This window comes from Physeter macrocephalus, chromosome 15 (genome assembly GCF_002837175.3).
Source record: "Physeter macrocephalus isolate SW-GA chromosome 15, ASM283717v5, whole genome shotgun sequence".
NCBI lineage: Eukaryota > Metazoa > Chordata > Mammalia > Artiodactyla > Physeteridae > Physeter > Physeter macrocephalus.
Window position 1 is genome coordinate 68919582 of NC_041228.1, and position 25974 is coordinate 68945555.

General features: G+C 43.8%; 1 protein-coding gene and 1 long non-coding RNA gene across 13 annotated transcripts in view; one reads left to right on the plus strand and one right to left on the minus strand.

The window, feature by feature from the left end:
* Positions 1-4755, plus strand: part of LOC114487890 (uncharacterized) — a 50302-nt gene extending 45547 nt beyond the window's left edge. Inside the window, exon 4 of the long non-coding RNA XR_003683428.2 lies at positions 4707-4755. This is a non-coding gene — a long non-coding RNA (uncharacterized lncRNA). The remainder of the gene's footprint in view (positions 1-4706) is intronic.
* The window catches only part of ADHFE1 (alcohol dehydrogenase iron containing 1), a 34355-nt gene that overhangs the window by 6628 nt on the left and 1753 nt on the right, over positions 1-25974 (minus strand). For 2 of the 12 annotated variants that reach the window (XM_007119667.3, XM_055091224.1), the window contains exons 2-13: positions 20837-20874; positions 18930-18976; positions 17560-17613; positions 17011-17165; positions 16668-16864; positions 14863-14940; positions 13493-13598; positions 10043-10195; positions 8137-8235; positions 4953-5031; positions 4685-4781; positions 1591-1748 (exon numbers count right to left, since the gene is read on the minus strand). In XM_007119667.3, the coding sequence (XP_007119729.3) occupies positions 1591-1748; positions 4685-4781; positions 4953-5031; positions 8137-8235; positions 10043-10195; positions 13493-13598; positions 14863-14940; positions 16668-16864; positions 17011-17165; positions 17560-17613; positions 18930-18976; positions 20837-20874 (1261 nt within the window). Of the gene's footprint in view, positions 1-1590; positions 1749-2298; positions 3052-4684; positions 4782-4952; positions 5032-8136; positions 8236-10042; positions 10196-13492; positions 13599-14862; positions 14941-16667; positions 16865-17010; positions 17166-17559; positions 17614-18929; positions 18977-20836; positions 20875-25432; positions 25753-25974 lie in introns of those variants that run through there. The other 10 variants (XR_008619505.1, XR_008619504.1, XM_055091226.1 and 7 more) reach the window with 7 other exon arrangements.

The window sequence follows — 25974 nt, forward strand, 5'->3', positions numbered from 1 at the left end:
ACAAGAGAGGCCACCACAATGAGAAGCCCGCACACAGCAATGAAGAGTAGCCCCCGCTCGCCATGACTAGAGAAAGCCCGCGCGCAGCAATGAAGACCCAACACAGCCAAATAAATAAATAAATAAATAAATAAATAATTTTTAAAAAAAGTATAGTTGATTTACAATATTGTGTTAGTTTCAGGTGTATAGCAAAGTGATTCAGTTATATATATGTACTTTTTTTCAGATACTTTTCCATTATAGGTTATTACAAAATATGGAATATATTTTCCTGTGCTATACAGTAAATCCTTATTGCTTATCTGTTGTATATAGAGTAGTTAGTATCTGTTAATCCCATACTCCTAATTTATCCCTCCGCCCTTCCCTTTCCCCTTTGGTAACCATAAGTTTGTTTTCTATGTCTGTGAGTCTATTTCTGTTTTGTATATAGACTCATTTGTAATGTTTTCTAGATTCCACATATAAGTGATATCATATACCTGTCTTTCTCTGTCTTACTTCACTTAGTATGATATTCTCTGGGTCCATCCACATTGCTGCAAATGACAATATTTCATTCTTTTTTATGGCTGAGTAATATTCCATTGTATATATACCACATCTTCTTAAGCCAGTCATCTGTTGATGGGCACTTGGGTTGCTTCCAAGTCTTGGCTATTGTGAATAGTGCTGCTATGAGCATTGCACGTATCTTTTCAAATTAGAGTTTTTGTCTTTTCCGAATATCCTCATAGTGTTTAAGTGACCCTTGCCTTTTGCATTTTGGACAGGAGGACTTAGTGGGCGCTCTGGGCCTGGTGAGCATGGTGTCATCTCCTGGCTCTGAGCTCTCTGTTTTATGGTGAATTACAACAAACGGGGTCTTGGCCTATTAGGCTCTGGTGCTATAACACAAGGGTATCTGATCCTAAATGGAAGAGAGGTCCAATGGGGGATAAACTCTTTTCATGAGAACCTTGAGAGGGGAAACTTTACATCTATTATAATTCTACCATATAAATGATAGCTGCTCAGTTTAAATTTTTTTTTTCAGTTTAAATTCTTTAGGAGCATATAAAAAAATGAAATAAGACTCAAAGTGACACAAATAAGTATACCTATGTATATGTATAAAATATCTAATCTCCCAAATATGCTTAAAAAGTGATTTTGTAATCATCTTAATTTAAAAGCCATGTCTATTCTTCACAAAATAGTAGAATTTGCAACTCTTTATAATGGAAAATAATATTAGTGGCCCTTTTGGAATAGCTTCACATAGTTTTATAGGGGACTCTTAAAAGAGCAGAAATGGAGAAAAGGGAAATTCTGCTATACTCAAGATGAACTTGGTTGTTTTTGCCTTAAATTTTTATAAAGGATCCTTTCATTACATCGTCAAAGCTTCACGTAAGCCACAGTTTAATGGAAGAATATAAAGGCGAGGGAGCCTTGGCCCCTTCCGCCTGGGGAAGGGGAGAGCTGCTGCCTGGTGGGGGGAGACCTGGGTTGTCATCTCCTTCCCTAAGATGCCCCAAAGGGACCGTGTCTCTCCTGGAGCCTGGTGCTTCTTAGAAGGCAGTGAGGATGGGCTGCGTCTCTTACCTGGGGCAGTGTTCCTTTCACTAATGCGGGGATATCGGCCTTGGAGTAGCCAATGGCAGCTAGGCCATCAGCCACATCCAGATCGAATAGGAATTTCCGCAGCGTGTCTGCCAAAATAGGCCCAGCATCTGGGATCCTGGCAGTGCGGGTGTCGGCTCCTGGAAGACACAAAGCACCGACTGTAGAGAGGAGGAAGCTGGCCCTGGGTGTGATTCAGTCACAAGATAGCTGAATACATAACCTACTGCCAGCCCCTCACACTGAGGACAAGGGCACCGCTGTGCCCCCAGCCGGGAGGCCGGCTCAGCTGTCAGCCCCGCAGAAGACAGGCCATCCTGGGGGCCCCCAGAGCCTCCATAGAGAAGTCGGAGAGCTGGGAGGGGGGCTAACTTGGCTCTCACTTTTCCAGTGGGCTGCTCGCCCTCTGTGTGGTGGGAAGGAGAGAAACGGCCCAGAAAAGGGGCACAGGAAGGAAACCGAGAAAGAAGGCTGGTGTTCGGATGAGGAGGAATGAGCATCTGTAGGAGAAAACACAGCTTATGTAACTTTCAAGGCTTGGCATTTGCTGACATCTAGAGGTCTACACATTCAATGTCCTTTCTCAAGGCGACAGCTTAGGAGAAGAAGACAAACCCTTTGCAAACACTTTGTGAGGCAAGGATCTACAGAAGTTCAAAAAACTCCAATATTAACTGCCAAAAAGGAGGAAAATGACAAAAATGGGTTAGGTGTGGCCAGGGAAGGAGTATCTTTCCTCTCTCTAGCTAGAAAACTTTTTTGGACTCTGTTGCCAAAGGGTAGGTCCCTCTAAATATATATTATACAACCTGTCAGGCAGAATTAAGAATAAGGAGACTCTTAGAAAGCAGTATTTAACACGTAGATAATAATGATATCGGTGAATGAGGAAGAAGGTTGCCAGGGGTTGGAGATTTGTAAGGGCAGAATTTGGACATAATTACTAATTAATACACAAAAGCATTAAAAGTTCCCAGAGGAAGGGAATCAATCCCAAACCCTTAGCACCCATGCCCCACGCCCCCATCTATTCTGGTTGGACACATTCATCGCCGGGACGTGCCGCAGTATGTAAACAGAAGGTAGCATTATTTATTATCCAAAGTGCCTCATGCTGTAGTCCAAGTCCACTTTCTCTGTATAGGTCAAAAAGAGACTAGAAGGTATGGTTCACTCCATACTGAAGCATTTTATTAAATCAGTTTTAGCCTTTCTGTTCTCTGACAGCGAACTGTTTATGTTATCCAGGAAAAGGTATAAATAGAACCAGATACAGAGCTAGTTGGAAGAGCAGCTGGATGGGAGGTAGAACTTGCCCGACAAGGCCAGTCTGTATCACACAGCGGCAGCTCAAATATGGATTAAGTGGAGGGCGACACATGATACGGGGTTTATGAGGTTCTTATGTTCCCGGATTGCTGCCATCCAGAGCTCCAGGTTTTCCTACGAAGTGTTTTAGAAAAAAAGAGAAGGTAGGAAAGAGAATACATTGGTATAAAGCTAAGACTATCTAAGATTACACAGGGAATCAAAATATTTAATGCCATTTGCAGCAACTTGGATGGACCTAGAGATTGTCATACTGAGTGAAGTAAGTCAGAGAAAGACAAATATCATATGATATCACTTATATGTGGAATATTAAAAAAAGGGTACAAATGAACTAATCTACAAAACAGAAATAGAGTTACAGATGTAGAAAACAAACTTATGGTTATCGGGATAAGGTGGGGGAGGGATAAATTGGGAGATTGGGACTGACATATATACACTACTATATATATAAAATGGATAACTAATAAGGACCTATTGTATAGCACAGGGAACTCTACTCAATACTCTGTAATGACCTAAATGAGGAAAGAATCTAAAAAGGAGTGGAGATATGTATATGCATAACTGATTCACTTTGCTGTACACCTGAAACTAGCACAACAGTGTAAATCAACTATACTCCAGTAAAAATTAAAACAAAACAAAAATGTTTAATGGCTAAATATGGAATAATATTAACCAAAAATTCCTATGCAAGAGGAAAGTATCGGTAGTTCCTCTGGCCTGGGTTTTGTCTAATAGAGGCCTTGCTTTCTCAGTAGTTTTGTTGGTGGCCTGGAATGTTAGGTTTAGGCTCTCTAAAATTTTCCCATTTACCATGCATCTAGCCTACTATTTGGGCTTCTGCCTGCTTACACTGCATATTAACAAAGGATCTGAGTCCCAATATAGAGCTGAACGATATCCCCAGTCCAAAAGCGAAAAGGGATACGAGATCCTTGGAAAAGTAGGTACCATGTTTCTGGCAGTACATGCCGGGAAATCTAGCAGTGGGTGGTAGAGGTGAAGCAACACATTCGGAAGGATATCTGTGTCATTCCTGCCTTCTTGGAACTACTCTCTCCAATGGCTCGAGCTAGAGGAGCATAATGCAGTTTTCTCTTTAGCTCTTCCCTTTCTAAAACAAGTAGGGGAATAGATGTTTTAAAAGTTAATTGAACACTTAAGTTTACTTAAAAGAATTCTTGTACTAGAAAAATACCAATATTTTACTTAACACTAAAGCGACCCTAAATGTAACTGTATTTCTTGTAAGATTTAAAAGGCACTGTGGGTATATTATTACAGACATTATTTATCCTACAAAACAGCAAACAAATTCTTCTTTGGGGAACTTTTTATAAAGTTTCTAGTTGTTTAGGTTCTCTATAACTGGGAATTTACTGTTACTTCCTGATTTAGATTCATTTTTAGTTCCTATTAAACAAAACAAAAACCATATATAACATGAATAGTATATAAACAGTTTCACTTTCCTTGGGGATGAAAACAGTGGAAATATTAATTACTGTAAACTTAACGTAAGCAGTACTTGGTTCCATTTCATCGCTAACAGACCCTTAGAAACACAAAATTACAGAATTTTAGTGCTAGATAGGAATTTGGGCAGGTCACTGACATTTTATTATTAAATTATCCCAAGCAATATTTTTTGGCATTATTCTTTATGGTTTATCTTCAGAAGCACCCTAGGAAAGGCTCCACATGTGTGGGTCACAGATTTATGATTAACGGTTCTTACCCAGTATTTCTGCCATCTCCAGGTGGCGCTCAGGAGACATCTGTGCCGTGAAAGTGAACACTGCGGGGGAGGTGAGTACCACAGAAAGGCCGTGAGGCTGGGGAGAAAGGAAACATGGTGACCAGCGCGGCAAAGCCAGTCTTCCACATGCAGATTCTAGATATTAAATTACTTTACCCTGCACTCCAAGCAATCAAGAATTGACAAATACGTTTATGGCAATTGAGAGGAATCTAAGACTAAATGAAAGAATTTATTATGATTTTACCACCAGTGGGTGATCCACATTGTAATCCTTTGCTTTATATGTCTTCACTAAGCCTGAAATTGGGTAAGACATTCCATGGCTAGGAAAGAAAGAAAGTCCTTATGTTGACATACAGATATCAGAAATTCAAGTTAACAGTACTCTATGGGAGAGCTTCTCACAGTCTCTTGACAGTATTATTAACCCACAAAGTTAGACATTCCATTTTCTTTGATTGCCATGAGGATACATTATTATGCAGTTGATATTTGGTGTTTTCATTCACAAAACTTCTGAAATGTTAAAATTCAAATGCTCATAGAATAGTATGCTGTTAAAAAGTATTGATGCTTAAGTTGCTGGCCAAGCACATTGGTTAAGCTTATGATCTTGAAGAAATCAAGAATTCGCTTTGAAGTTTCTTTAATAATCTTCAGGGTATGCATTTTCTATCCTGCTCTGCACTGCCTTGGCAGTGTGTTCCTTCACAAACTGAAGATGTCGGTGGGAATTTTATGAGCCAAGATGTACTGCACTAGACATGTGAGCTTGTTCCGCCAGTGATCCGTCTTGCCAATGATTGATACCTTCTTTTAAATGCTATGTACTAATGGGAGTTGAATCATATGTGATTGTTTCAGCCTGAAAGGCTATCCAGAAAAGGCATTTTCGTTTTTATTTGTGGGGATTTTTTGGTTGGTTTTAACGGGAAAACTCTTTACCCTCTCGAATTGTTAGTGAACAAATAGGACAATATGATAATTTAGTAGATGACCCAGAAGATGCACATTGTGACAAGTTAATATATTTACAGTTAATATATTGAAAATGAAATGTTTTACAATAGTAAAATGGTCTGTAAGTCTATTAATGTGGGTTATTGGATGACTTTGTTTTTATTTGCTAAAATATTTACATTTCATAGACAGATGAAGTATTTTGGTGAATTGTATGATTATCCAAAAAAAGGTGCCCCATGCCTGTCATCTCTCACGAGGCAGCTCAGAAGCCATCGGTTCTCTGAGTCGTTGGATACTTAGGGACGTGCTTTACTGTTTTCGGGCTTCATAGTATTCAGAAAAATATTGCTTAGCATGCTTCCGTGATGTGAAAGGGTTCATGTAACTTTCAAAGTACCTTTCTAACAATAGCCAATATTTTATTTTATTTTATTTTTTTTTACAGTAAGAATGTATTACTTTTTTTTTTTTAACATCTTTATTGGAGTATAACTGCTTTACAATAGTGTGTTAGTTTCTCCTTTACAACAAAGTGAATCAGTTATACATATACATATGTTCCCATATCTCTTCCCTCTTGCGTCTCCCTCCCTCCCACCCTCCCTATCCTACCCCTCTAGGTGGTCACAAAGCACCGAGCTGATCTCCCTGTGAATAGCCAATATTTTAGTTTGATTTCTTTTATTTTAACAGTTATATATATTCTTTGTAAAAAGGAAAAATGATCCATAATCCTATTTCCTCAAGATAACCATTATAGAATATTTGCTTCTAATCTTCTTACGCATATGTTTAATTTATGATCGTATTGTGCACTGTTTTTGACATTGCTTTTGTTACTTAATATTCTTTATAAACATTTCCCCATATCATTTTCTATTCTTCTAAAATATTATTTTAAGAGATATTTTAATCTTTGAGTACTAAACTTCAGTTAACCATTCCCAAACTGTTGGGAATTTAGGTTGTTCCTAAATGTTTCAGTTATAAATAACTTTTAGGTGAATATCCTTATAAGGATATTCTTTGATCATATCATGATTATTTCTTTAGGCTACATTTCTAGAAGTAACATCAGTGGGGCAAAGGGTATAAACATTTTCAAAGCTCTGGGCAGATTTTGTTCAGTTGCTTCTTAGAAAGGTGGTACCCATCTATGCTCCTCCCAGCAGCAGAGTTTGAGGGTGAACATTTCATTGCGCTCCCCTAGCAAAGGCCAATTCTTAATTCTCCGTGTTCACTGGTTTTCAAGTTTAAGGCAACATACCAATAAAGTTCTGATCAAAAGACTAATTCTGGCTATTGACAAGTATTCTAATCCTCTTCTTTTTGAGAGCGATTAGGAGAAAAAAAAATCCTGCGTTTGATGTTTTAAAAACCCATGACAGGGCTTCCCTGGTGGCGCAGTGGTTGAGAGTCCGCCTGCCGATGCAGGGGACACGGGTTCGTGCCCCGGTCCGGGAGAATCCCACATGCCGCGGAGCGGCTGGGCCCGTGAGCCATGGCCGCTGAGCCTGTGCATCCAGAGCCTGTGCTCCGCAACGGGAGAGGCCACAACAGTGAGAGGCCCACGTAACGCACAAAACCCGCCCCCCAAAAAAACCCCATGACACATGATGAAGATGTGGAGAAATCAGAACCCTCATCCACTGTTGGTGGGAATGTAAAATGGTGCAGCCACTGTGGGAAACAGCCTGGCAGTGCCTCAGAATTTAAACAGAGTTACCATATGACCCAGCAATTCCACTCCTAGGCGTATACTCAAGAGAAATAAAAACATATGTCCACCAGGTAAACTTGTACATGATTATTCAAGCAGCAATATTCATAGTAGCCAAAAAAGTGGACACAACACAAATGTCCATCATCTGATGAATGAATAAATAAAATGCGGTATATCGGTGCAATGGAAAATGGCTTGGCAATAAAAAGGAAAGAAGTACTAATGTGTGCATGGGATGAACCATGGAAACATGATGCTGAGTGAGAGAAGCCAGGCACAAAAGATCACATATTATGATTGCATTTATATGAAAGGTCTGGAACTTGAAAATCCATAGAGACAGAAAGTAGATTAGTAGTTGTTTAAGACCTGGGGGTATAGGAGGATTGGTGGGCGACAGCTAAGGGGTACAGGATTTCTTTTTAAGGTGATAAAATGTTCTAAATTTATTGTGGTAATGGTAGCACAACTCTGTGAATATACTAAAAACCACTGAAAGTTTTAAATGGGTGAATTATACAGTATGTGAATAATTACTAGCTCAAAAAAGCTGTTACCAAAAAGAAAAAAATCTGTGACCCGATAAACTGCATTTGAATTAAGAAAATACTCTAGGACACTAAGTTAAATATCTTCTTTCTATAGCATATTTAAAATCTTACCACATGTCCTAAATTATAAACATTAAAAAAATTTAAGGGCAATAGCTTAGGTGAAGAAGTAAAATCTCAAATTTGCTCACCACAGATGAACACCAGCGTTTCCAAAGCCAATGCCAGCAAAAGCACTTGCCAAGTGCATATTAGACCTTGCTTCAAGATCATCAGGATTTCTGACAGCCCTGTGGATGATATAAATACCTAACAATAACACATCTACATTGGCATTTCCTAGTGAATAAAGAGCCGCCTTAGGGAAAGATCTGGAAAAAAAAGAAATGCTACTCGATAGGAAGAAAAATTGGGCAAGTTATTCAAATGACACCTTGTCTTCTAGACGAAAACCAAAGGGAAACATATTTTCTCATCAACAGTTTGAGCAAAGGCATAATAAATATGCTGTCAGGCTGCTCATGTGATAAAAGTGCCAGAGGAAGAAAGCACTGACCCTTGGACTATGAAAGCCGCTCAAGAAAAGTGCCCTGAGACTCATTCTTCTTCTTCACTTGTCAGTGACCTTGATTGCGGCTGTGAGTGGACTCAGAGTAAACACATACTCAGAAGGCACAGGGCCCGGGCTGGTTTGCTGAAGTGAGTCCCTGTCGCCTGGGGCTACTTACTGGCCAAATGAACCGCCCAGACATCTTTCTCTCTGTGATACCACCTCAAATCGGACCCACTGGAGACCTCTTTTGGTATCTGTGGAAATTGCACATGTTATTTTAATACTTACTACTGTGGAAGTAGGATGTTATTGTAGGACAAGCCTTTACTTGCTCCATCCCTCCTCAGTGCCACTTTGGAAAAGCAAATTCTCAAAGGCCTCTTTCAGATGGAGCTCAGCCTTCCTGCTCCCGGGCTTGGAAACCCTGCCCCAGGGAGGAACCCTAAGACAGCCAAGGGCACCCCTTCCCACATGGTTTTTTGTGATTCTGCCTGGAGTAAGGGTTCTTGCTATGAAATAAAAGTGCCACAGCCTTTTTCCTCCTTTCATCTGGAATAGTTAGGCACTTGTGTCTCTTTCCAAAACCCAGTGTTCGTTCCTTATTCCCAAATAACAAGGTGAGATAGCAGGTGATGGAGCTTCAGCCTCTCTTCTGTCCATTTAGCCCCCTCACCTCCCACAGCTGCCATGCCAAGCCTTGTGTCCCCGTCAGACACCTGGCTGGCCATCATCTGCATCTGCTTCTACCCAGACAAATCCTCCCTGCTGGGCTCCGAGCTGGAGATAGTTCTGTGTCCCTCCCCTACCTCTACTACAAAATGCTGTCCTAGGCCCCTCTCCCTCCAGGCCGGAGGAGGCACCGCGCTCACATCCAGTCCTAACCGGCCCTGTTCTTGCCCTCCGTGGTGTATAAATGCAAAGGGGAGTTCGACTTTGCACAAGTCTTAATGTCTCAGGGATCAGTTTTCATCTCCAAGTATATCTTTGCTCTCTCTCAAGAGTCTCTTTTGGCTATTTCATGCATAAATCTTTCCAAACCTTTTAGGAATCTTTCTAGGAAGGCTTTCATATCTCCCAGGACAGACATCTCTACACATTTACTTCTTAAATTGAGCTCATGTGCGTTTGCTCATGGTTCGACCCCGTGTGCCTCTGGACAGGGCCTGATGGGGCAGGGCCAACATCTGTCTCGTGGTTCTCATTTCTGCCCTTGGTAGCCGGATCTCAAAGGACATCTCCCCTCCCCCAGGTTTGGTTTTGAGGCTTTGATGAATAAACCTTCTACCTGCATCCTTCATAAATTAGGGGCTCCTATGTTGTCCCCTCATGATCTTTGCCTTTTCAGATCAAAGGATCCAGTTTTCATCTGTCCTCATGGGGCTCCCTCCAGAGGTTGCTGGTCTCTGGTGCTTCTGTATGTACAGTGACTGATATTTTTGGTGAGCAGGCTTGCTCGGGACATTTCAGGATCGGGTGCGCCACATTTCACGGGAGGGTGGAAAGTGGTTTTTCTGTTCTGTTTCCGTCCCCTCTGGGCGACATACCTCTTCAGATACTTAGCAACGATCCTCAGCGCGTGGACTGCCCAGATGTCACTGATGGGGTTGCTGCCCTGGTAGGCTGGCCGGGTGACGGGGTTTGCAGGGCAGGGGCTCCGCATGTGGTACGGGAGGGCAGTGTAGGACTCCAGGGCGTGACTAACAGGGAATATTTAAAATACACAGTTGAAAGCATCCTCTTCCTCCTTTCCTCCATTCACATCACAAACTGTCTCAGAATGCTCGGTACTCACTCCCCTGTGGATATGCTTTGTGGTGCTGATAATCACAACTCATCTCACTAATCAGCCTCTTGTCCACGACAGTCATTGCTCATTACAGAAATTAACACAGTGAAGTTGACATTAACAGCACTACAGTGTTTTTGACCAGTATGTGTAAGATTACATATGGTTCCTTTCTAGTGCCAGTACATCTTTATGATGTTGAATTTTTAAGCATTTAAGTCATGAAGAAAAGCACTGAATCTGAAAAATGACTTCCTTCTAAAGTATATTTACCATTTTATACCTTGCATTGATCAAACACCATATTACCCATCCAAGAAGGGTCACAGTTACACTAGCCTCCTATAAGAGTACAGTGCAGTGGGTCGGCCCCCCAGATGTAAATTCTGGCACCAGACTTCCCCACTGTGGGCCTGAGGGGAGTCACCATCCTCCCTGTGATTCTAAGATGGAGATACATCATAGTATGTCTTTCTTCATGGTGCTGCTGTGAAAATTAAGTTCACATATGTAAAGTACCAGCACTTTGTAAAACTTATCATTCACCATTATTATTAATTCTTGGCCTGAACAAAAAATCGAATCCTTTCTTCTTACATGCCCTAAATTCAGGGTTGGCTGTTTTAAGAATAAAGCATCAGAGCTTCCTTTACCTACTGGCCTGCCATGAATTCTAGCTAATCGACTGCAGAAGATGAGAATAAACACAATCATCTAGATCAGCGATTTGTTGGGAACACAGTATAACATGAACTACTTTGTGCGTGAGTTATAGTGTTCAGTCTTAGAATGGAGAATCTACCCTCTTCTGCATGTGTGAAGCAGATAACATCTTTTGAAAAAGTATTAGAACTTCAGAAAGAATTAGTTGGTGGACAAAAGCTATGGGTTTGTGGTTCTAAACAGGAAATCTGGGCAAGGCAAGAAGGAGGTGTCCACGTGGGGTGGACGGGGTGCTGATGAGTCCACCAAGGTGCAGAGTTAAACCTCTGCCCTGCTGTGCATCTTGATTCTGGGCGCAAGATCAGATCTGTCCCTAAGGGGCAGATTCCCTGAGCTGAGCTCACAGAAACTATGTGTAAAACCTGGAAGTCTGATTATTGATTTATAACAAGAAATAGAACTGCTGAGGGGGACAGACACCTGAGTCTTCTAGGCATCCATTCTCCCTGTCGGCAAGTCTGTGGATGCCCAGTTATGGTCAGAAAGCCCACGGAGCCCTAACGAGGGGAACTGCCTCTGAGGCTGAATACATGGGTGTGTCCATCTTCAGAACAGGCTACTGGGCCTCAGGGGCAGACTCCTCGGGCCACGTGCGCTCTCCCGTGGTCAGTCCTTGGAAGGGCCACTGCCATCACTCTCCTTTCTTCTGAGCCCACTCCCCGCTTTTATTGACTGCAAAGTCTTTGGGTCTGTGAGTCATTCATTTAAACATGACTGCTTTAGTCTGTTCTATGTTTATTATGCAGTTCACAGCTAGGGAGGGTAATCTTATTTCCAAGTTATTAGAGGACAACTCTTCAGAGTAGTGACAACATTGACCAGGATGGAGTTGGACACAGTTTTCTCCAGTCTCTTGGCGGGCAGTGTAATGCAGTAAGAAAAGCAGACCATGGACTTGGGTAGACCTGGATGGGAATCCTAACTCGGCTGCCCCCTGCTTGTGCGGACTTCACTCGACAGTTGTTAATTGAGTACCGATGATGTGACAGTCCCTGTGCCAAGGGGCAGGGATGGAGCAGCGCGTAAGATGGTCCTGTCCTTGCCAAGCCTGCAGTGCAGTGAGGGAGACCGGCGTGTGAGGAGCGGTGTCTCCGAAGCAGTGCACAGGCCCCCAGTGGGTAAGAGCAAAGGACAGAGTGGCTCTTAAGGAGAGGGGAGGGGCGGGGCGGGGAGGGCCAGCAAAGGCTCCATCAATGACAGAAAGCTCCAGTGGAAAGTGAAAGAAGAGTTCTCCAAGCAGATATAGTGCTCAGCACTGGGGACATTCCAGGGCCTTTGGCTTTCAGACAGTAGGTGTGGAAAGGCAATGACAGGGTTGTAAGGTAGAGGTTTTGTGTGTGTGTGTGTGTGTGTGTGTGTGTGTGTGTGTGTGTAAATGCCCGTGTGTGTGCACGGTGGTCATATTGCATTCTGGAAGCTTGTTGAGGCCAGTATGGAGGACAGACAGAAGGACTGGGGTGGAAGCAGGGAGACTGATAAGGAGATTGGATGCTGTCCAGGCGAGAGCTGGGGCAGGCCTGAGCTGAGGCGGGAGCAGATGGGAGAGACCGAGTCAGACGAGAGAGGCTCTGTGGCTCGGGTGCGCACCAGGCGAGGGAGAAGCCCGTGCTGGGTCGTGCTGCTGGCTAAGCTAGGGGACCCGGGAGGAGAAGCTGTGAGGGGTGGGGGGACTGAGAGAATTGTCAGATTTCATCAACTTCAAGATGCCATGCTTTATAAGATGCACCATTAAAAACAAAAGTACCACTGAGGAAGAAAACCATACTGCCATGCCACAGATATACAGGTATGCCTTGATTTCAGAGATGTTAAAATGAGAAGAAATGTGCATGTGCAAATGGGTGGAATAGGGTCTTTTGGACCAGGTGAATGTGAAGCGCCCGTGGGTCCCTGTGATGCAGCTGGAACGCAGGGCCCAGAGCTCGGGAGCGAGGCCTGTGGCAGAAACACCGACGAGGGAGCCATCAGCACGCGGCAGATGAAGCCAGGGGAGCACGTGGTGTGACTCTGGGCCAACCGCTCAGCACCTCCAGCCCAGTTTTCTTTTCTGTGTGGCACAGAGCTGTGGTGAAGGGTTGATGCGTGTGAAGTGCCGACAGCGAGCCCTTCCAGCTCCGGCAGTGGGCGCTCCCGCCCCCGCTGTGTCCCCGAGGCTGCAGCCCTGGCGTCCCCTGGTTAGCGCAGCAGAGGCAGGGCTGTGGTCTGAGATGCTGCCCGCCAGCTGCCGCTTCTCCTCTCCCTGTGTTCCCGTGGCCACAGCTGTGGCTGGGCCGGTCCGTCCCGAACAGCAGGTTTGCGGCTCACCTAGGACCTCACCTCATCTTTACAGCTTTGGCTTTGTCACTCAGGAAAGGGGATGATGACGGCCAAAGCCAGCGCTGTTGTGGAGCACAGTCAATGAGTGCTTAACAAGTGCTTTCAGCGGTAAAATACTGTCTGTCAACCGAGTACCGAAAGAGCCCCTGCAGGTGGCGTGGGTACCTACCAAAGCACATCGAAGCCACTGTTGGCGATCACCCGCTCAGGCAGGTACAGGGTGTGCAGAGGATCAATCAGGCCCAGTGTGGGTTTGATGGCTCGCGAAGCAATACCTAAGGCAGGGATTTTCAACAGAGGCTATAGGTACGGACCCAATTTTTTAAAAATTAAATAACTTTAGGGTAACCAATTATCCTAAAAAAATTAAAATATGAGATAAGATTCATTCTCATATAGGGAGGCAGCAAGGAGCGGCGGAAAGAGATTTGGGGTCAGAAACCAGGTTTTTCAGTGCAGCTGAAGCTCCTTGCCGTTTACACGAGCCACTATACCCATGTCTTCCCAACTCCAGATTGAGTGGCGTCATTTGCTGTGGCAGAGTAGTTACACCACACGGACACTCCAAATCAGGGCTTATTTACTCATTAAATTCTAGAGAGCTGGTTTACTAGCAAACCACTGGTTTAGGTCCTCGCTCTGTGATTTGCTGCATGTCTTTGGTACGTGTCTGGGCCTTTCTGAGTTCTCTGTAAGATTAGACTCTGATAACACAGGGCCTCCATCCCTCCCAGAGCTGTTGTAAGGATCACATTAGATAATATGACGGGAAAGTCTTTAAAAAAATTTAAGGTAGAATTTAAGTGTTGGTTTCTATTATTATTATCTTTAACAATGTCAAAGGATAATGTAATTTAAAAAGAGAAGTTACCATAAATGTGCAGTTCAATGCCAATTTATTCCACTATGAAGGCCTGGAAGAAGGATATTGAACCAGACTCAAGGAGAGGGACATTTTTCCCCCACATTAGCTGAGAGTCAGAGAAGAAGACAGGATAAAGATGACAGAGAAGGTAGAAAGCAGAATAGTGGTTACTTGGGGATGGGGCTGGAGGGATTGCCTGGGAAGCAGCATGAGGGAACTTTCTGGAGAAGTGGGAAGGTTTCGTATCTTGACTGGGGTGGTGGGTACCTGTGGTATATATTTGTCAAAACTCATCAAACTAGACCCTTAAAATGTATACATTTTATTAAATAAAAAGTACACCTCAATGAAATTGAGTTAGAATGTAAAAAAGATGTCTAAGAAAGGGAATAACCATTTATCACTGATAAATAGTCACTAACTTGGGCAGAAAAATGGCGATTCATGGCATTTCGATAAGCTTTTGTAGGGAATTCTCAAAAACAAGTTTATTAGACTGCTTCATATTTTTTATATGTATGTGGGAAAAGAAAGAAAATGTGTCTATGTACATACCCTTTCCTTAACTCTGTAACTCCTTGAATTTCAAATATTAGGGTTAAAGAAAAGGGGGTGGAGTTAGTTGAAAGGTAAGAGAGAGAATTAAAAAAAATTTTTATGGGCAAAGTTCTTACCAGTTTTTACTTTCAAGTGTTCGTAGTCAAAAATGGCAACCCCAGTAGTTTCACTCCCAGTTCCTGAGGTAGTTGGGACTTGAACAAAAAAAATGTCAGTTTTAATAAAGCATCTAAATAAAGGTCAGTGGAGATAATTAAGCCTTAGGAAATAAGGAGCAAGGTTAGAGGAGAAAGCTTTGCTGCCCTTGTTTGCTCACCTGATGTCTGTATTTGTATTAACATGCATGTATGCTTAACGTGTATGGCTGTGTCTATATTAACATGTGAGTAACAGGTCTGATGCCTGTGTTGGCATTAACATGCCGGCATCCGTGTTTAACATATGTGTGTGATGGCAGTGTCTGCATCAATACGCATGCATGTTTAGCATGTATGATGTCTATGCATTAACATGCATGTAAACCTAACATGTATGTGCACTTGATATGTATGCATGATGCCTGTATCTGTGTTAGCACGTATGTTTGATGTCCATATTGGCACTAACACGTATGTATGCCTAATATGTATGCATGATGTCCATGTCTGTATTACACACGTGTGTTTAATGTGTATGTGTGATGTCTGTTTCTGTATTAACAGGGAGGAGTTCTGGGAGCCTCGGGCTCCTCTAGCGTCAGAGCTTAAGCAGCTGCAGTTGGGAATTCAAAAGCAGGCCTCCCGGCATCTCTGGGAAGAAAACTCGTATTTGCCGTCTCTAAAAGACATCTTTATTCCCTCTTGGCAGCAAGAACAGTAACACTCTGCCTTTGCCGGACTCTGCGGTTTTGTAGTTCTGTCAAGTTTCTAAACTTTACTAATCACCCCTCTGTGTGATGCTGACACAGTTTCACCAGAGGGTTCCATTTGCCAGACATCAATTATGCTGCTCCCTGCTGATCACTCATTCACGTCAAAGCAGTTCATCTGCTGTCAACTCACTCCTGCCCCATCACAGGGCCCGTTCACAGTGGGAGTAGGAGAGCGGGAGGAGAGAGAGGACAAGACTTTAAACTGATATTTTCCTGGGGTTGGGGGAGGTGGGATGAATTGGGAGATTGGGATTGACATGTATACACTAATATGTATAAAATAGATAACTAATAAGAACCTGCGGTATAAAAATAAATAAATTAAATTAAATTAAATTAAAAACCCTGATATTTTCCAGCTAGTACATTTTAGCTGTAAGACTTTAGACAGTGATATGCTGACAGCCATAAAATGGGAGGGGAGACAAGACAGAAAGCTCCCAAGGTCTGTGTGGAACAGACAAGCGATCCTAATTTGGATGTGCGTGTCTGTGCCCTGGGCAGCCACAGAGCAGGTGTCGCCCAGAGTGACGAGGCCACGCTGGCCACATGTCCCAGGGCAGAGACAAAGCCCCAGGTCAGCTGAGGAGCCATTAGGTGGAAGAAAGCGTTGAGTCAACATCAGAAGAATAAACGGGAACGTTCCCCTTAAACTCCACAGTGGCTGGCAAAGTGGGACAAAACCGAGAGGGGCGCAGAAGACAAAGCTGCCCACAGGAGGATCTAATAATCTATAGACGATGACCTTCCCTTCTCTTCCACATAGCGACTTCATAGCTTAACTCTGCCAACTTTCCTACTGCTGACCCAGATTTTCTCTGTCTGTGCAATAATGAAAATCAGAATTTTAAACATGAATGAATTGCTCTCTGTTTCGATCTCCAGTCAAGGTACTATATGGAAATGAAGAAATCAGGAAACTCTGGAAAACATACACCAAAAAATTACTGGCTTGTGTCTTTCCTGAGGCCTTTTGCCAGTTGCAAAATAAAAGAGGCAAACAGTCTTTACCTGCAATCAGAGGCTTAAGAGGCGCAGTCACAGGCTTTCCCTTCCCAATGGGGGCATTGACGTAGTCCAGGAAATCAGAGTCAGGGCTGGATGCATACAGATTAGCGGCTTTGCAGGTGTCTATGGTGGAGCCGCCACCCATGGCCACGTAGGCATCAAAAGCTCCCCTTTTGGCAAATTCAATAGCTTCCATGAAGCTTGGAGAAGGGAAAATAAAGGCCATATGTTGGGTTTTTCAGAAATAAATTGCTGAGCCATTAAATAAGGCCTGGGGCAAGTTTCAATCAACACTGGTATGTGTTGACTTCCGCTTAAAGTAAATTTAACGACAATCAAAGAATACCTTCTATCGGTTGGTTCCACCCTCACATTATCATAAACCTTAAAGTTTATGCCATTCTTCACGAAGGAATCCATCACTGTCTGTATAGGAGGCAGTTGGGAGAGGTTCTTGTCTGTCATCAAACAAACATTTTTAGCACCCATGTTTTGTAGGTCCTACAATAACAAAAATAATGTATAAGTTAGGTTTGATTACACTAGATACTTCTGGCAAACTTAACATTGAGTCCAAAACAAAAGACTCAACTGCTGTCAATCTGTACTTGTTTTAAAATATACAGGGACTTCCCTGGTGGTGCAGTGGATAAGGCTCTGCACTGCCAAATGCAGGGGGCCTGGGTTCGATCCCTGGTCAGGGAACTAGATCCCACATGCATGCTGCAACTAAGAGTTCGCATGTCACAATTAAGGAGCCCGTATGCTGCAACTAAGACCCGGCACAACCAAATAAATAAATAAATATGTTTTTAAAAAAGCCTAAATAAAATAAAATCAAATCAAATAAATGTAACATTTATAGTAGAAGATTGTAGACATCTTAAATACTTACCATGCCCACTTCCTTTGTAACTCCTGCTCCATATCTAATATTTGAAACAGCCATCTGAAAATAAAAAAAATATTTAGGTGATGGGTGTTTAGAGAGTTGGTCATTTCATTTCTAAAACCCTGAAATGGTTCCCCATTGTCTAGAGAATAAAGTATATACTCCCCAGCATGGCCTTCTAGGTCATCGCATCTGGCCTCACACTCATCATACTTCTTTAAGCAAACGTTGGCTCCAGTCACACTGGAATTATGTATTTTTTCCCAAATATATCATAATCTCTCAATTGTTCCCTCAGCTTGAAATGCTTGCCTCTTCTTGCCTCCACACTTAAATGAATATCTTCTTATTTTCCAATGTAAATGTTGTTATCTTTGTGTATTTTTAGTGCCTTCATTCACTCCTCCAACCATTCATCTATCCAACCCCCCTTGCATGCATGTATCCATCCATCCATCCATCCATCCTCCCATCCAACCAACACTACTGAGTGTCTGCTATGTTCCAGGCACGTGCTAGGCTCTGGTAACACAACTATGAACAAGAGAAACATGGCCTCATAAAGTTTACAGCTGAGAGAAGAGCTTTTATACCAATCCATGGTGGGTCGCTTTTGGCCTGAAGACATGTTTTGTTTGATGGATGTTTGATCGATGTTATGTTTAAATTTCTTCTTCTCTTTTTTTTTCTTGGTTTCGATAATAACTCTTATTATCTAATTAAAAATAAAAAGCAATGTGACCATCTGGATTTCTATCTCTCTTGAATAATCGGGCAGCACTGGGCTGCATTCCAGTGTGGCTGCAATCACAGGGGGCTGAGGGCGGGCTGCACCCTTGAGATGGGCCTGTGCTCTCAGTAAACTCAGCACCGTCCTCCCCCAGCCTGCTCCTGGAATGACTAACTGTCAGGCCTCTGGTCACATTTTAATTTATGACCCCTGAACTAGGAGGAGACATGGATTTATACAAATAATTATGTAATTACAGTATGATAAAAATTCATCGGAATTAACTGTTCCGTTATTCTTGCTTCAACCGATTACTTGAACCTCTTTTGGGGTTGTTAAAATTACAAAACTAAGGAAGATTTATCATACAACATATAAGTTGGAGAGTTCGTAGAACTGGGAATTTGCTCTATTTTAATGGCTGTACAGAAAACAGTATTCTACACATTACTCCTGTTATCAGAAGATTTATATTCCATTATCCTGACAAAGTACTTTGCTAAATAGGTGCTGATCAAATAATAAGGTTAGGGAACATCTATTAATAACAGACTTCAAATGAGATAATAATGCATTAGCAAAATACTCTGATTGTATTTCTTTCAAGTCATTCATAAAAGAAAGAATGAATGATTAAATCTACCTCAAAGGCATAATCTGTTGTTTTCCCAGAAGGTGAAAGTCCAGGAGCTAGAAATGTAAAAATTAGCATCAGAGTAGGCCTCAAAAACAGAGCAAAAATATTGTCATTTGATAGTGAATTGGATTTTCAGCAGTGAATATAAACATTTCCCTTGAAGCCTTACCTAAAATACATTTTTCAGGTTTCATTGTTGCCTATTAGATTAAAATTAAAACCTGCATTTTAAGAGAATGTAATGCTAGCTTGATGCAGATTGTGTGAAAATAAAGTTACTTAAAATCTTTTCTCCGTTGAAATTAAAATATACTTTTGAAAACATAATGTGTAAAAATCCACTAGAAAAAAATCCTCTAGACTCTAGAGTTCAGTTATTATTAGAGAACAACTATTAGTAAATTCATTAGAGTTCTACTTACACTTCTTATAGCAACTGTGATAATTTATTTAAATTAAGATTTTCTCTATGGGGGGTACTTATCACAGTGAGATATTTATATTTCTCAAGCTTATACATGTAAACTATTTAGTTTTCTTTGGGAAATTTAAACATTTTTATAAACTGATATTTCTTTACAAAATATCAGGTTTAGTTATGGCAAATAACTAATTCTGTTATATTTTCTGTTATATTGTATATATATAATGATTTTCTGTTATATAACAATAAGAGGGCTCTACTTAGTGGGTTTTATCTTTGTTTTCATCTACTTATTTTTATCAGTCTTGACCAGTCATAAGATTGAAAAAAGTCTACAGAACAATTTTTACTACCTTTTTTTTTTTTTTTTTACAAGACAAAGAGACCACAACCGGACAAAAATCTACCTTTGGCAAGGGTATCCTTAATCATAATCCAAATTTATTTGATCTCAACAGGCTTTAAAGAAATAATCTATTACTCCTGTTACTAAAATTTAGGAAAAGACATAAATTGGATCCTAGAAAACACTGAGATTATCTTTCTCTAAATTACTAATTTTATAGCCCCAAATAGGAAAATTACTGATTCTTTGTTGAAACCAATTAAGAATTGCAGAAAATCAGCTGAAGACAAAACTCTGCATGTGTCCATGAGGGCCTGGAAGGCACGGCATGCTTCTGCTTAGTGGATGGCTGTTAATGACTGGAGGGCGGGGGTGGGGGGGGGCCCTTGGCTGGTCCTGAAGGATGAGTCACTCTCTAGGCAGGAAAAAGCCCTCAGTTAGTTACTCTATCGGTTCTAATCCCAACAGGCTTCTCTGTGAGTTTCTGCTTAGGATCCTGTGTGGGCAGTCCTCTCCCTTCCATCCCTTACCACTGTTTAGATTTGACCTTTTCTCCTAAGAGGTGAAATCTGTTTTTGTGTCAGTGTAATTCATGTGACATTCTGAGGACACGTTGAAGCTACAATGAGCTGCCCACTGCTCTGTGGACAATGGAGTTGGTAAGAATTAAGATGTTTGTAGGAACTGAAACCTTTTGTCATTTTTAATTATTAAGAAATAGAGTGTTATTTTAAAAATTGATCCAAACAAATTTTTTCCTTCTGGGAACCACACCGTTCTTCAGACTCTTTTTTAGGGATGTATTAGAACCTTTCAAAGATTTCATCTTGATTAATTCTGCTTGATGAACTCAGACAACCCTAAAATCCTATTTGTGTCACCACTTTTAGCTTTGGCAAATAATTCTGTTTAAAATAGAAAGACATTGTAAATAGCATTAAATATATATTTGAGCCAAAAACATAATGAGTAGCATACATTCAGCTGAGATAGTATAATTAGAACTACATACTACCAATTTCAAGTGAAAATTTTCACCAGTCTTCCTATCACAGGCCTTGATTCTCTTACTTTACACTTTGCCCAAATGTATTGCCAACAGTGGAAACTGAAATTGTGGCTAAACACAAAATGTATTATTACCTTGGGAGTAAGTATGAGAATGACTTGGGCACTGGCATCTAGGGAAACGAAAAGAAAAAGTAGCGTGAAACCAGAATATAAGAAGCCTTAAAGTAACACACATTGCATTCTGGTCTTAAGAGGCTATCAAAGTAGTAGCTGCAGCAAACACCCCACGATAGAAAAAGCCACAAATCACCCTGGACAGAAAGTTGACTCGGAGTCTTTCCAGCACTGTAGGATCGTTCTTCCACGAATTTTTCAAGCTCTAGTTATTAAATGAGTGCGGGGAGCTGGGATGAGCGCTCTGGGGCTACAGGAAGGTTTAAGGGAGGGGCCCCCGTCCCCACCGGCGGGCCAGGCGAGGCCCCGGGGTGGGCGCTGGACTCCCTCCGGCATCGCCCGAGGGCCTCTCCGGCCGGGCACCCGAGGCCTCGCTGCGCGCTCTCCCAAGAGACTTCTGTCCGCTTCCCGGCTTCATCGGGTTGATTCCCGGCGGCCGCTGCCGCCTCGGGACCTACGTGGACGCAGCAACTCGCAAACCCATTCTGGCGACTCCGGGGGACGTGAGGAAGCGGCGCGGAGAGCTATAGGACTGAGGCCTTGGCTTTTTGCTGGCTGTCCACGGGAGACTGCCCTCAGTTCCTAGATGGCACCTGGAATTGCTGGGCCAGCAAGGCCACTTACTTCATCAAGTCAGCAAGGAGAGTCTCCAGGGCGAACCAGCTAGCAAGATGGAATCTCATATAACGCAAGGGGTACACAGAGGAAGATCATGTGAAGGCCCAGAGAGAGAAGACGGCCATCTACAAGCCAAGGCGAGAGACCTCAGAAGAAACGAACCCCGCTGACACCTTGATCTCAGACTTCTAGCTTCCGGATGTGTGGGAAACTAAATTTCTATTGTTTAAGTCCCCCCGAAAAAGATGGGGTCTCAGCTCGTCCTAGGTTAGGAGCTTTGGCCAAATTGACTCCTCGCACCTCGTCCCCCCCATCCTTCTCCCCCGGAACTTTCCGTGTTATTTTCCCGTTGTCTTCAGGGTGTTCCGTCTTTCTTCCAGCAGGCTTTGGGCCGTTTCCTCCGGAAGCCCTCGGTGGGCCTGCGGGGCACCCTGGTCAACACCTGGCGCCTCCGTCCCTCCGCGGCCCCACCCTCCGGGTCCGCATAAATTACTGTCACACCTTCTGTCACACCTGTCACCTTCTGCTCGCCGAATCCCTCACCCCGGCTCAGTTCTCAGTCCGCTCCTCTACGGATTTCCCACGCCCTCCTCTTTCGAGACTTTCCCTCCCTTGACCTCCGTATCCCTTCCTGTCCTGGTCGCCTCCGATTTCTTGGACGGTCCCTTCTCCGGCTTCTCTTCCTGCTGTTCGCCATCCGACTGAGCCTCGCAAAAGGGTTTATGTGTCTCTCTATTGCCCAGGGGACCCTGTCCCGGTGGGTCCAGTAGGTACGTGCGTGCATACCACCCCCCTGCCCCCCCGCCTGCAAACTTAGAATGAACACATCTGAGAGGGGAAAGGGGGAAGGAAGGAGAAGGGTTAAACTCAGTGACGGTCAAGATCTCAAAAATTGCGAATTAAGTGAAAACGGGCGTGGGCCGGTGTGCGCGCCACCATGAGCCGAGGCTGCCATCTGGTGGGCACGGATGAGAACGCCACGTGGAATTGTTTCCCAAGAGCATCCCGGCGGGTCTGAGCCATCTGCCGGCTCCCGCCGGAAAGCCGGCATTAGGCAAGGCCCTGGCCTTGTCCTTCACAAGGCACTACTTTCGAGGTCTTTCCCTGCTTTTACGCCCCTCCAGGGCAAGAAGAGAGACTCAAAGGGAAGGAAGAATCCAAACTTGAAGCTATCCAACACGAAGGACTGTGGGAGCACAGGCTTCCTTCCAGCCATCCCCCCCTTCTCTTTTTATTATATATTTTTCAAGTTTTCAGGCTACCTCAATTCATCATTCCTACTCCTTAGTTGTGGTCTGAATCCCACCCCCTCTTGCTTTCTTGGGACCTCCATCTGTTCTGTATGTCCTAGCCTTCCCCCTTACTTGATCCTTGTCATCATATTTAAGAGTTTCATGCTTAAAACTCTCAACCTCTGGCTTACTTGCTCACCTCTGGTTCTCTCCTCCTCGCCTACATCCACTGACTCCATTTCCTTTTCTCCCACGCATCCTTGGCCCCCTGAAATCCGCAGGGTCAGAGCAAGGCTCTTATCTACCCACCATCAGGCTCTGGCACGATTATTCTGGCTTCCCTCCTGGTATTATTAATAAACTGGCCACGCTCTTAGCAAAGGCCAACCTCTCCCCTGTGCACTAAACGTCAGCCCTGCTCAGCGACTCAAAACATCACTACCAACAGTTCTTCCTTTCCTCTCCTGCGTCATCAAAATCCCCCTCCCCCCAAATCTTATCCATCAGTAGGAAAATGTTGACTTCCGCATATTATATCAACCATCATCCAACAACTTCCTCTTGTCCCCCTCCCTTTCCAACTGTTGCCCCCGCCTGCCCCCTTCCCTTCAGCCGACTACACCTGCTCTCTCCAATTTCTCTTCTCCCATTCTCTCTGGAACATCTTCCAATGAGCCTTTGCCCCATGTCTCCACTGACAAACTTACCGGGTCACTAAGGCCCTCCCCTCGGTGCTAATACACCACTCAGTTCTCAGTTCAGACCTGTCATTTGCATCCTCCTGTCCGCTCCCTCCTCCCTGGAAATACTTTCTTCCCTTGGTTTCCAGGACACAATTCCCTGGTTTTCTTCTTACTGCACTGGCTGCTCCTGGCCTAGTTTCTTTTCATGCTCTTGACTCTAAATGCTGGAGGGTCCCGGCGTTCAGCCCGTAGATCCTTCCCTTTCTTTGCACGCGCACTCACTCCCTGAGTGACCTCACCTGGTCCCATGGCCTTGATCACCTTCTGTGTGGTTGACTCCCACTTGAATCTTTCTGTCTCTCCTGAACTCCAGAATCAACTTCCTACTCGACATCGTCACTTGAATGTCTATTAGGCATCTCATATTTTCCCTAAGACTCAGCTCCTGGTCTTCCCCTCAAAGCCTCTTCCTTATCCCAGCTTAATGACAACTTCAGCTTTGGTTGTTTAGGCCAAAAACCTTAGGGTCATCCTTGGCCACCCCGACATGCCCACCGTGTCTCTGGCCTCATCTCCTTCTCACTCAGTCTGATCCAGACACCTGGTTCTGAAACCATGCCAGGCATGCTCCACCTCCAGATACCTCCCCAGAGAGCCACGAGGTTTGCACCCCCCTTTCACTGGTCCTTCTGCAACAGTTACTTCCCCAGTGAGTGTGCTGAGCTGAGCCCAAAAGCTGTTCCGGCCCTAATCCCTGGACCCTGTCAATATCACTTTGTGTGGCAATTGGGACTCTGCAGATGTGTTAAGGAGCTTGAGATGGAGAGATTATCCTGGATTATCTGAGTGGGCCCTAAAGGTAATCACAGTGTCCTTCTAAGAAAGAGGCAGAGGGAGATTTGACACAGAAGAAGGCAATGTGACCGCTGAAGTGAGATGCTATGTTGCTGGCTGTGAAGATGGAGGAAGGGGCCACCAGCAAAGGAATGCAGGCGCTGCAGCTCTAGAAGCTGTTAAAAACAAGATAATGGACTCTGCCCTAGAGCCTCTGAAGGGAATGTGGCCCTGCCAACACCTTGATTTGGGCCCAGAAACACTGATTTTGGACTTCTGAACTCCAGAACTGTAAGATAATAATAAATGTGTGTTGTTTTAAGCCACTAAGTTCATGGTCATTGGTTATAGCAGCCACAGGAAACTAGTAGTTGAGGTTTTCTCTGTCTTTAAAACTGCATCCTCTCCTCCAACACCCCATCCCCCTTTGCTTTCTCTTTCTCTTTAGTACCTAGCTACATCAAATATACTCTAAGTTTTACTTACTAGTTTATTGTTTACTATCTGCCCTGCCTGACCACCCCCCCCCCCACCGCCAACCGCCACACACACACACTCTTAAGTCCCACGGATGTTAGGCTGTTTGGTTCCCTGCGGTATCCTGGGGATGAGAGCACTGCAAACTGTCCTTCCTTCCTTCCCTTCCTTCCTCTCACCTCTTTGGTCACCCTCCTATCCTTTAATGCTGGTTCCTTTTCCAGCAGTCAGAGTGCAAATCATGTGCAAATCCAAGTGCCTAAAGAGGCCAGCAGGTCATGGAAATGAGGCCAGAGCAGCTGGCTGTCAGCACAGCTGCTGTGTGTGTGGACTGAGTGGTGGGCTGCCCTGGGATGGAGGGAGTTGTTTCTCAGGAAGTTGGAGTGCTGCCCTGTCCAAGGCAGGTGGGCACAGCTTCACCTCAGCTCTGGCAGACTTTCCCCGGGCAAAACGTGGGCCCAATGATACCATTTCCCAATTTTCCAAGATTTTTACCTACAATCTCTCACTTTCTACATGGGATTAAAAAAAAAAAAAGCACAGAACAAAGCACCACACAGTGCTGCTCCCCAGGACTTCATCCTTAGCCCTTTTCTTCTAGGAATACAGTTTGTCAAGGCCTTTGCTTCTACATCGTGGTGTCAACTGCCCTCTATATATGGGTGTGTTTCCAACTCGCTCCTGAGCTCCAGAACAATGTACTCAATTACCTGCTCGGGGTCTTCACCTGGATGTACGTGAGGCATGTCCAACTCAAAATGATTATCATCTTCCTCCTAAAGTTTACAGTCCCTACGTTGGTAAATGGCACCACTGTTTACCGATGCCCCAGCCAGAAACCTCCACTTCTCCTGTCTCGCTAATCAGATACAAAATCCTGCTGATTCTAACCAATTTTTCTTACATCTCCATATCTCTTACATCTACCCTCTTGTACCAACTGCTGCTCCTTGGTGCCTTTTAGCTGGAGCCTGACAATTACCTCCAGTCTTTCCTCTCCACTGCCACCAGAAAGCTTCAGCTTAATTCTAATCATGCCACCCTCCTTTGCATGCAGCTATTCCAGAAACACGTTCTACGTGACATTGGTTCCAAGGGGTATGAATGGGGTTGCTTGATAAAGAGTTCTGTGATGGGGGCTTCCCTGGTGGCGCAGTGGTTGAGAGTCTGCCTGCCGATGCAGGGAACATGGGTTCGTGCCCCGGTCCGGGAGGATCCCATGTGCCGCGGAGCGGCTGGGCCCGTGAGCCAT